This window comes from Pelodiscus sinensis, chromosome 26 (genome assembly GCF_052426305.1).
Source record: "Pelodiscus sinensis isolate ZL-2025 chromosome 26, ASM5242630v1, whole genome shotgun sequence".
Taxonomy (NCBI): Eukaryota; Metazoa; Chordata; order Testudines; family Trionychidae; genus Pelodiscus; species Pelodiscus sinensis.
Window position 1 is genome coordinate 5,885,486 of NC_143077.1, and position 12,018 is coordinate 5,897,503.

The 12,018-nt window shown below is 51.8% G+C and overlaps 1 protein-coding gene across 1 annotated transcript in view; it reads left to right on the forward strand.

Annotated features, from left to right (window-relative positions):
• Window positions 1–1,145: 1,145 nt before the first annotated feature.
• The window catches only part of COL9A2 (collagen type IX alpha 2 chain), a 47,399-nt gene continuing 36,526 nt past the window's right edge, over window positions 1,146–12,018 (forward strand). The window contains exons 1-4 of the mRNA XM_075908605.2: window positions 1,146–1,229; window positions 3,824–3,898; window positions 7,917–7,952; window positions 8,854–8,916. Of these exons, the coding sequence (XP_075764720.2) occupies window positions 1,158–1,229; window positions 3,824–3,898; window positions 7,917–7,952; window positions 8,854–8,916 (246 nt within the window). The 5' untranslated portion in view covers window positions 1,146–1,157. The remainder of the gene's footprint in view (window positions 1,230–3,823; window positions 3,899–7,916; window positions 7,953–8,853; window positions 8,917–12,018) is intronic.

A 12,018-nucleotide genomic window follows, 5' to 3' on the forward strand; every position in this document is an offset into this window, starting at 1 on the left:
CCCCTACTGAGTCACTAGTCCAACGCTCACATGCTTCTTACAGGTCTCCTCTTCAAATGCTAAACAGGGCCCAGCTTGCTTAGCATGCATCTGTCAGCGTGACACTACACAAACACTCTCCTACCCAGCAGTCTTAGCAGCGAACATTCTGCCTTTATTGTGTTCTTCCTTCAGAGCCCTGGCAGGGTAGTCTACACGAGTGTTTCTCAATCTTTTTTTATCAAGTACCCCCTTTAAAAAAAATTGTAAGTACCCCCAGTACCTACAGTTTTTAGACACACAACATTTTTTTCTCCCATTGCAACATTGTTTAAACAACTTAATCATAGCCGGGTGGGTGATGAAATTTTTGGGTGTAAAAAGTACAAAAATAATCAAGCATGGTAAAACTTAAAACAAAAATTCAGTTTTCTCCAAATTTCAGTTGTGTTGACGTACCCCCCAGATATCTCTTGAGTACCCCAAAGGTACTTGTACCACTAGTTAAGAAACACTCTGCAGCAAGGCTAACGCTGAAATAAGCTTCGCAGTTTGAGCTACGTCAGTTGCGTAGCTGAAGTCGAAATAGCTTATTTCGGTGTTTGGTGCGGTCTGCGCAGCAGGAAGTCCGAGAAAGAGCATTCTCCTTCCGACTTCCCTTACTCCTCGTACCATGAGGGTTACAGGAGTGGGAGTAAAAAGTCCTCTGGCTCGACATTATTTGGACATGATGTTGAAATAACTGCTTGTAGTTTAGACGTGGACTATGTTGTTTCGGAATAACGCTGCTGTGTAGACGTAGCCTCAGTGACCCCCCTTCAATTCACAAGCACAGGCTCTCTGGCCAGACTCTTCCTCCTGGCCTGCCCCGCCTGGAAAAACTTCACCTGAGCTGTGAACCGTATGTAACTAATTCCCTTGGTTTCATGTGACAGAGGAAGGCGTGCAGAGGTCTCCTGGCCAATCCCTCTGTCCTCACCTACCAAGCTGCTCCATATTAATGAGGCTGCCCCCACCTTCTCTCCTCCTCCAGCTATTGCAAAAGTCCATCCAGTGGCTGGATTTGGAGGCTTTTGCAGTTGAGGGCTGGCTGGCTGGCTGGCTACACCTGGAATTTCATCTAGCAGAGGGGAAAAGGGGAAACCTCTCTGCCTCTGAGCTAGGCAGAAGCCCTCACCATGGCTAACTCCTTCCGCAGCCTACAACTCTGCCTTCTCCTCCAAGCCATCTGCCTGTGTCTGGCTCAGCTTGTAAGTGTTCTCCTTTGTATGCTACTGTATGGGATGTATCAGGATTGCGGTCGGGGGCTGGGAAGGTCCCCTGTCTGCCCCCCTTTTTAAAATGTTGCGCTCTATGACAAGCCGCTTGCCATGCTGAGTAGCTTCCTGATTCTTTGTCCCTGCTTGGTTTTTAATATGCTTTCAGAGTTTCCCATTCCAGCAGGGAAAATCCAGCAGACTCCCCAGGGGGAATCCAGAGCCCCCATGCCCTGAAATAACCTCTAAATACTAGAAACCACCTTTCTCTCTGTCGGGAGACAGGGGGGGATCTGGGGAAAGGGAGCGCCTGTGTTGGCACCTGGGTGTCGCGGTTCTTTTGGAGATTTTCGGACCCACAAGGTTCTTTCGTTCACTGTCAGTGTCTTTTGCCTCCTGTGCCCTCGGGGATGTGCTTGCATGGTCTGGCATGGGTGGAACCCTTCTGCAAAGGAGCGCCGGCCGAACCCAGGCTGCCTGGTGTCAGCTGCACTCTGGGAGGAGGGCTGCCTTCTTTAGAGCAGTGAGGAGCCAGGCTTTGAAGGGAAGGGTTTGCAGAGGGGCAGCAGGCCTTGTAGGTCCCTGGCTAGTTGTGAAGAGGGATCATGGGGCGAAAACTCTAGCAGGGATGGAGCCAGGCTGGGGATATTCTCCCCTCTTCCGCCTGGACAATTTTTGGCATCATCATGCAACTTAGAAGGAAAAGGGTCCTTGGAAGTGTCTTTAGGAGCCAGAGATAAGCTGGCCCCAATGGGAGGATAGTTTATTAATAGAAGGAAATACTCCTTGGCTCCTCGAGTGTTCTAAGCTCTGACCCCCTAGAATAGCTTTTTCCTGGGAACCAGCGAACCAACCGAAAAGGAAATCAGTATTGGTGAGCAGGAGTGTAACTTTCCAAGCAGCGAGCGGGCGAGAAGACGGGAAAGCACAGAGCTAGGAGGCTCTGAAGGAAGCCCTGCCTTGCCAGGGAGCTGGAGCGCACGGCAGCTTGCCCTGAAGAGCCTGGCGCGGGCTGTTTAGTGGCTCGCAGGAGACGTTTGGGACTCAGCTGAGTCCACTGCAAGGGGCCAGCTCGAGTCGACTAGAGCACCTAGGCTTGGGAAGCCTTCTAACAAAGAAGCATTTGGCAAATCGTCTGTGCAGGACAAAGGTGCCTATTCATCGGGAACGTCCAGGAAACCGGGCCCTCTCCTGCTGGATGGCTGCTAGTTATTTATACGGCGCAAGGCTGCACTTATTTCTTTTGCTCTCTACCGCACGCGCAGAACCAAATAGCCTCTTCCCTTCAGAATAAGTAAAGCATTGAGGGGCGAAGAACAAAGCTCCAGGCTGTCTCGCTGGCCGTGTCCGATGCAGCCAGCCCATCTGATTTTTCTTTCCCAGAATCCCTGAATTCCACCCCCACGGGAGGGGCATGTCTACACTAGGAAATGATTTCGAAATAACTGCAGTGGAAATGATGACTCCCAAAGTAACTATTTCGAAATAAGCTTCTTCCCCGAGGAAAGCAGAAGGACAAATATCGAAATAACCAGCCATGATTTCGAAATAACAGACTTGGTAGTGTGGATGCTCTGTTTATTATTTTGAAAGAAGGGGGGTTATTTTGAAATAACATCCTAGTGTAGCCCTGGGCTCAGACTCTTTCCAAAAGAGGAGTAAGGGATTTTTCTGTGGAACTCCTACCAGCTTAGGGTGCTTCTGCAAAGAACCAGATTCTTACCATGGGCTGAATAGCATGTTGTCCCAGAGCAGAGGTACCCCGGGACCTGTTGTGCGCATGTGGCCAAGGGACTGGCACGGTTAAGTCCCCTAGCAGAGTTTAAGGCTAAGATTTGCAAAATTGCCTAAGGGATTTGGACACTCAACATTATTGTCACTGGGGCATTTAAGGCTATTTCAGCCTCAGTCTTTAAATCCGGATCAGCTAAGTGAGCTGCACACACGGAGGCTGCTTTAAAGCGCATCCTTCAGGCTGGGGCTGCCTTTTGGAGGGGGGATGGCTGGGTGGGAGCAGAGTCTAGTCTTGCACTCCAGGGCTGTAATTCCTCTGGCTTCCAGAGAGCTACTGATTTCCCCCAGCGTGTCTGAGATCAGAGTTAGGCCCAGTGTAGACAAGATGAAACTTCAGCCCCGGTTGGGGTGTGTGAGAACAAGGAGCAGAAGTGGGGAACAGCCTGCTTAGAGGGGAGACGTGTTCGCAGGCCTGTTCCACTCATTCCTGTATTAACCCCATCTATGCGGTGGGAGAAGCTTCATGCCTGCTTCCTTCACAAGTCAGGACAAAATTGTTCCTGGCTGGGCTGCATTGCAAGGGGGAAGCAGCTGGTACTCCCCAAGCCTGGAGCTGTTTGCTATTTGCCTACTGTGTGTCACCTCCTCCCAGCTCCTTGGGGAAGGGGTCCTCATGGTCCGGACGTGATCGGATGGCAGATGGTTGTAGCCTTATACCCAGGGCTCCCTGCCGCTCTGAGAGTCCCGCCGGTCTCTCCGCGCCCAGACGTCTCCCTGGGCTAGCAGGGCTGTGAGCTCTCTGCTTGGTGCAGTCTCCTGACCGGGAACGTGTGCTTCTCTTTCCTTTCCCTCAGCAAGGTCCTCCAGGAGAGCCCGGGCCCCGAGGGCCCCCAGGTCCGCCAGGAGTGCCAGGATCCGACGGCATCGATGTGAGTACACAACTCAGGAGCCTGAGCAAGCCATGGGGGGAAGGAGGAGGGGGAAGGGAGATACAAAGAGGGGCTTTGTGTCCCGATACCTAGTTGCACGTCCCAGCTGTGGCCAGCGGAGGGAGGAAGTGTGCACAGTCTGGGTGCTGAGTGACAGGGCTGCTATAAAAGCCCCCCTCCCCCAAGTTCTAATTAAAAGCCCCCATTTGGCTCCAGTTCAGATCAAGGATAAAACTCCTCCTCGCAGCAGAATCGGGCTTGGCCTGCAAGCCTCTGGGGAGCCAGCCAACGTCATGCCACTGGGCTGGCTGCAGAAGTCACTGGGTGAAGTTTTCTGGCTTGTTACGCAGGAGGTTGGAGGATAATAGGGAACAAAAGAGTAGATGGGACCCCCTGGCTCACCCAGCCCTCTGCCATCACAGCCTCCCCTCTCCCGCTCCCAGGCATGCAATTCTGTTCACGAAATTACCGAGCTTCCTCCTGAAATTAACTTGGTGAAATGTGACCGTCACATTTATGGATCTTAGCAACTAGCAGGGAGCTGCTGCTTTGCCTAGTGGGTGGAATAAAAGACACAGATGCTCTTAAATGCCAAGGACTAAATCACGTCACTCCAACAATGCAGGGCAAGTTGGAGCAGGGCAGAAACTGGGACAGTGATGGTTTTAACCGTCTCACTGCCGGCTCTCGCAGCCTCACCGGCACCCGACCGTCTCTGTCTATGGGTTTGTGCTGTGAGCTGTGCAACAGGACCCTGGTTTTAATCAGGACTTCAATGTTCTACTGCAATACAAATACAAATAAGAGCGTCCACCAGAACTATGTAAAATCCTGTTTAATTAGTTAGCGAGTTAAATGTTAACTTTAACAAGTTAACAGACTAAATGGGGAGCAGGCGGGGAGGGGGGGATGGCTGAAGTACTCCTGCCCACAGTGCGCCCGCACTGGGCCTGCCACGGATGGCGTCTACTCCAGCCCCCACGGGTCAACCGTAACTGGTAAGCATCACCTGGTAAGGGTGCTGCTTACCAGTTAACAGGGAAACCATTCACATCCCTCATCCACCAATGTGCCTATAAAGAGATGCTTGGGTTCAGCACGGGCACAGGGCCTCCTTGTCCATTTCAGAGTAGCCTGGTGAAGGGAGCAGAGGAGAAAAGAAGCACCCACAAGAGCTGACTGAGCTGCAGCAAAAGCCAGCAGGGAGCTATTTAAAGAACTGGCAGGGAGCCGGATTGTAATAGGACAGGACCTGTCAGAAATGTGAAGTTTCTTTCACTCCTGGACAGGAGCTGCTTTCGAAGTCCCTAGCGGATGGATTTGCAAAGCCATTTTTTTTTCGGGGATACAAATCGATAGCCAGGCAGGGAAGACTTGTCTTCAGGGGCCAGATTTTCAAGGGAAATTAGATGCCCGAAGGTGAGATTTTTCCAAATCTCGAAATCAAGGGGAGTTTAGTGTTTGTCCCAATCCTAGTGGGGGATTATCTGAGCCTTTAGGCTCTGAAAAACCTCTGAAAATAGCTCAAAAATGGTCAATAATGAAAATAACTATTTGCAAAGCCCACTTCCCCACTCCCTGCAGCCCTGGCCAAATCACGCCGGGCGGAGCCAGAAAGGAATCAAAAGTCTCTGAGAATAACTGAAAATCAACCATCAAGCACCAAGCAAAAGGGCCCGATCCTGAGGCTCCCTCGCTCAGGCAGCTCCCGGCGATTGTAAAAGGAGGGTTTGGTGGGCTGGGGCCCAAAGAGGAGAGGCGCAGAGCGGAGGCTAAAGGTGGAAGAAGGAGCAGCGGGAAAGGTTCTAAACCCGGCTCCGGCAGGGAGACTGATCGAAGATGCCGTTGGGAGAGACAGAAAGGGTACCGCTGGGTTTGAAGGGGGAGGAGTGGGGATCGGGGCATTCAGAGCTAGGGGGTGATTGCCGGCTCGCTGGAGATGTGGTGGTGAGGTTTCTGAAAGGCCTACAGAGCACTCACTCACACCTTCCTCCCCCACCCCGAGGCTCAGGAGGGTGCCTGGATTTAGACCAGGCCTATAAGTACACAAGAACTGGCTGGTTGTCTGGGCCCAGCCCCTTAGGAGAACCGCACCGTGCTCAGTGTGGGATTTTGGTGCTATTTATACACGGCATGCAGCAGTGGACCCGGGGGCGTGGTTGGGGTGGGGGCGGAGAGCAGTGGCTTTTGACCAGCTGTCGCTCTTCCAAAGTCCAGTGGAGCATTTGGCCCACATCAGCCCGGGCAGGGATGCAGGCCGAGCACACCTGGTTTGGGAGTGAGCGGCGTCTCCATGGCGACGTGGTTGACATGGCGACATCCTTTGCATGCAGCTAAGTGACCATGTAGCGCTGGTGAAGGCCGACGATGCCTCTTTATTGGCATCCGCACCCCTGCATGACTATCAGACCCTGATGCCATGCATGAGGGGGCGGCTTCAGAGAGGGGCTGGCCTGGGGCCTGTTGTTGCCCCCCTCAAGGCACAATCGAAGTACTACACCACGCTGAATTTCAATGCTGGCAGCCCCCTTAAACTGTGCCAGCCCAGGTCAAATCAGCGTTCGCCCCGGTGTCCTAGTGTATGACACGCCGGGCCTGGGATGACCTTGGAGCAATCCTTTCAAGCCAGCAGCCCCCAAACTAGGCCACGGTGTGGCACCCCTCTGAAATTTAAGATATTTTTCAGGATGTCCCTCTCCAAAAACAGACTCGTGGTTGCAGCCTCCTGGCTGCACAGAAGAGGGATGTTAGAGCCGTGTCACAGTGGAACCGTGGAAACAAACCTGCCTTACAGCAATGGGCCCGTGCTGGAGCCGGGAAACGCGCCACCCCGCTCAGCTTGCATCCAGCCTGCTTAGTCCCTCTCTCTGGTGGCAGCATTTGGGAGTTGCTCTTAAAGTTGCCAGATAGTTTCAGAAAAAATACCAAACAACAAAAACAACACGCCAGGAAAAAATTTCTTGAGCAAAAAAAAAAAAAAACAAAACACCCCAAAACCACTGTGGCCCCCCCCTTTAAAAACCGTGTGGTGAGGCTTTTTGGCTCTAATTGGCTGCCAGTGGCTGCCCACCATCTTGCCTCCCTGCACCAGGTTGTACAGCTCCCCTGCGGAACCCGATAAGCACTAGGGTTGCAAGGCTGCCTCCATATTGAGTTGGACAGCCCCAGATTTTCACCTCCTGGCCAGGAAAAAATCAGAAAGTACCGGGCATTTTAGGTGTCTGGCATTTTCTGATTTTTTTTTTTTTTTTTACTGGACAGGAAGAGAAAATACCAAAGTGTCCGGTTCAATACGGGACACCTGGCAACCCTAGTTGCTCTCCCGTTCTGACCTGTGGCCTCCGTTGCTCCAACCTCTCCTGCTCACTCTGCCCTTCAGTCCTGTCCCCCAGGGCCAGATTATCCATTAGGCACAAGAGGCGCAGTGCCTAGGGCCTACGGAAAAGTTTAAGGCTTACGGAAAGTTTAGAGCCTAAAATAATTCATAGTTGACTCAAAAATAAGAAAAGAAAACTGCTAAATCAGACTTAATAATTTGCTATCTTTAGCCACACAACAACTTACGGGTATAACATACAATTAAATATCAGGCATATCGGAGATAGGGCATTTCTCCCCTATATCATCTAATTTAAAGGCCTACGATTATGAGAGAGCCACTAGGGCCTACGAAGACCTTAATCCAACGCTGCTGTCCCCTCCCTGTGGGTTCACTGCTCCTGCTCCTTCAGGTTTTGAATCCCTGTTCCATTGGATCCTGGTTGAATTTGACACCAAAGAAGCTGCCCGGCAGCCCAGATGGGGACAGGAAGCTGTTTGGAGACTTGACACTCGCCTGGGTCAAAATCTGCCCGCTGGTAGATCCACGTCCAGTCTGGTGGTTCTCAGCGATGGCACCTGGATGAGTTTTACAGCCCCTGAGAGCGATCTTGGGGACCAGTTCATCTGGCACTCAGGAATGGAAGGCTCTGTGGAAGCCCAGACTGTTACGTTTTTATAACCATCTCTTTTTCCCTAGGGTGACAAAGGCCCGCCAGGCGCTGCTGGGACCCCGGTGAGTGTGCGACCAGCTGTCCGACATGCTTTGGTTTCCACACCTTTTCAGGACATGTTAAAATGATGGGGACTAAATTAGCTATTACCACTTGGAAAGATCTTGGAGTCATTGTGGATAGTTCTCTGATAACATCCACTCAATGGGCAGCAGCGGTCAAAAAAGCAAACAGAGTGTTAGGAATCACTAAGAAAGGGATAGAGAATAAGACAGAGAATATATTACTGCCTCTGTATAAATGCATGGTACACCCACCTCTTCAATACTGTGTACACATGTGGTTGCCTCATTCAAATAAGAGATCTTGGCATTGGAAATAGTACAGAAAAGGGCTACAAAAATGATTAGTTGTTTGGAATGGCTGCCATATGAGGATTAATAATACTGGGACTTTTTAACTTAGAAAAAAGGTGACTAAGGGGGGGATATGCTAAAGGTTTATAAAATCATGACTAGTGCAGACAAAGTGAACAAAGAACAGTTATTTACTCCTTCCCATAACACTAGAATTAGGGGTTACCCAATAAAATTAATAAGTAGGAGGTTTAAAACAAACAAGAGGAAGTGTTTCTTTATGCAATGCACAGACAATCTGTGGAACTCCTTGCCAGAGGATGTTGTGAAGGCCAGGAATTAAACAAGGTTCAAAAAAGAACTAGATAAATTCACAGAGGTTAGGTCCATCAATGACTATTAGCCAGGATGGGAAGAGATGGTGTCCCTAGCCTGTTTGTCAGAGGCTGGGAATGGGCGAGAGGGGGTGGATCACATGATGATTCCCTGTTCTGTTCACTTCCTCTGGGGCATGTGGCATTGTCCATTGTCAGAAGACAGGATGCTTTGTTCTGACCCAGTACGGCCATTCTTATGGTCTTCATTTTTCCCAACTCCTATTTTAAAGGGCTCCAAAGGGGAACCAGGCGTTCCAGGTCCAGATGGGCCCGTGGGGAAGCCAGGCATCGATGTGAGTACAATCCCATTCTCTTCTTCCTGCCGCTTATTCGATGGCGGAATCGCCTCCCGTTCTGCACCTTCGACTTGTTGCTCCAGACTTCCCTGCTCAGCAAACCTTTGCCCAGAGCTTCCGGATCTCATTTCACCCTCAGCAATCCTGCCTGGTACATGGGCTGCAGGGGCTGGAGTCACAGATACGTCTGGCTTCCCTGTGACTCCTCCCAAATGGGATTCCAGTCACAAGGCTCACGGGAACTGGGGAGCTTGCTGGGAAATGTAGTCTTGGAGATAGGAGGAAACAGCTGCTCTCAGAGGAGGAAATGACCCTTCCCTCCATGTGTTTGGGCAGGAGGAAGGAGGGGGGGATGGGCATCAAAAGAGGTGGGGGTTGATCATTGTAGGCGTTGGTGGGTCTGGAGCCCCTCCCAGAGGCTAGATAGGAGTCCGTTCTGGGGAGCAGAGACTTGTCATGGCTCCCTCCTGTATGACCAGTGAAGGGGAGACCCCAGAAAGGGGAATCTAATAGAAAGACTGAGTCTCAAGGAGATCCCCATCAAGGGGGATGAGTCTGTCTCCGAAACAGCACCTGTCCCAAGAGCGGGAGGGCCGGCCAGATAAACCAAGAGCCCAGAGGACATGAGTGGCGGAGGAAGGCTCAGCTGGGGGAAAGCAGATGAAGCCCCGCCCCTTCTGCCCAAAGCCACACCCCTTCCCGAGACCGTGCCCCTTCACAACCTTTCCCCCCACCCCCAACCAAGCCCCGCCCAGCCCCAGCAGAGGGCCAGGGCTGCAGTGCGGTGCATGCCCAACCTTCCCTGGCTACTGGGGAGATGGGCGGCCACGTGGCACAGCCCTAGCCTTCACCGGCTGCTGAGGATCCAAGCTGCCACACGGCGTGGCTCCAGCCCCGCCCGGGTGGCTGGGCAGTGTAGGCAATTTTGGGAAGGCAATGCTTTCCTTTGCCTGCATTACCACCGCCCAGATCAGAGGGTGCTTTGTGTTCCCAGCCTCACTCACTTATGCCAAGGCAGCGGTTTGCCCACAAGGCTCCGCGCGTGTGCTCCCAGCCCCCACCAGCTGCTCAAGTCATTCACCCGCTCGCAGCTCTGCCCCGCCCCAGCCTGCAGCGGCATGAACCCTCTGCTAGTCCCTACCAGCCTCCCCTCCCTCCTCAGTTCTGCCCTGGATCAGCATTGGATCAGGGTCAGAAGCCCCCAGACCATAGAGGCACTGGGCACCTAGCCAGGCTGCAATGGAGAGTTCTCTAACCACAGCTGCTGCTGCGCTAGGACCCGATTTGGAGCTCATGGATGCCAGTGTGAATAACTGGAGTCACTCCCGATTTACACCAGGGCAAATGAGATCCAAAGCTGTCCCGTAGGCTGTGTCTGAACCGGCAACAATGGGGTCTGCCATTCTCCAGCAGGACAGCTCCGGAGCGGTACCATCAGGAGCAGCAGAAGTGTAGACAGGATTCAGGGGTGGGGTGCACCCCCATTTTTAGCACTGGGCCTTGGGGCTCTCAGGGGCTGTTTCAAAGCGCTGCAGGGTCTGGGGTTTAAGAACTGCCGTAAGGACGGAAGGGAGGGAGAGAGAGAGAGAGAGAGAGAGAGAGAGAGAGAGAGTGTGTGTGTGTGTGTGTGTGTGTGTGTGTGGAAGGCACGCCCTGTTGGAGTGCTCTCAGGGTGAGAGAGAGAGAATGTGTGTGTGTGTGTGTGTGTGTGGAAGGCACGCCCTGTTGGAGTGCTCTCAGGGTGTGAGAGAGAGAGAGAGAGAGAGTGTGTGTGTGTGTGTGTGTGTGTGTGGAAGGCACGCCCTGTTGGAGTGCTCTCAGGGTGAGAGAGAGAGAATGTGTGTGTGTGTGTGTGTGTGTGTGTGTGTGTGTGTGGAAGGCACGCCCTGTTGGAGTGCTCTCAGGGTGAGAGAGAGAGAGAGTGTGTGTGTGTGTGTGTGTGTGGAAGGCACGCCCTGTTGGAGTGCTCTCAGGGTGAGAGAGAGAGAGAGTGTGTGTGTGTGTGTGTGTGTGTGTGGAAGGCACGCCCTGTTGGAGTGCTCTCAGGGTGCAGAGTGCATCTGTGTACCGGAATGACTGTGCTGGGGAGGTGGCAGTATCGGTGGCCTGGCATCATGCGTGGTGTGTTCTAATGTGAGCAGTGCTGAGTGCGTGGGGGGGAGGAGGCATTGGCCTGGGTGTGTGTGTGTGGGGGGGGGGGGAACAGCTGATATTCCACCATGTGCACTGAGGGCTTTGATTCAGCTGGGGTACGTCTAGACTACAGGGTTTTGTCGACAGAAGTTTTGGGGGGAGGTCCTGGACTTGGCGCAAGCCAGGAGTGAGCTGGGCTGCTGGCCAGCCTGCTAAAAACTTTACTGGCGGGGGAGGGAGAGAAGGAGTTATGCGTGTAGTCTATAGCATTAGCCGATAAAGCATTTGCTTATCGGTTAATCAACTACACTGTTGCATCCCCAGTCAAGGGGTGTTTGAGTTTAACGGGTAGGTGTGTATCTCTGGAAGGTATTTGTGAATGTGTGTTTGTGTCTGAAAGATAGAGCTAGACAGACAATTACAGACAGGCAGAAACAAACACACTTAAACTATACAATCCTGGGGGTGTTTTCTGCACTTGGAAGCCATTTCTTAAAACCTGTTAGCATCTATTCATGCCGTCACTAATAAATTAATAGAATAATAAACCTTATCACAATGTTTAATTCATCCACATTAATCCTCCTGCTACAGATTTTAATAATTAGGATAAAGTAGAAAAGAATTGGTCTGAATACAGAGTCTTTCATATTCACCGTGACACCTGGTGCTTTGCAAAGAGCCTCCAAAGCATGACAGTCTTCTATTTTATTATGGCTCCAAATGCAACAATTGCAGAATTCCCCCAGGACTGAGTGTAGCTTAATCATTTAGGAGTGGATATGTTAACCACTTTAGAATGAGTCAGATCCAGATCTCAGTGGCCTCGGGTGGTGTTAATCCACAGTGATTTTGGATTTACACTGGTACGATTGAGATCAGGCTCTGCATATTATTACGTGTCTGTCTATCTGTTTAGCTTTCCATCCGTGCTCCCATATCTGTCTGTCTCTCCTATTGCAGTAT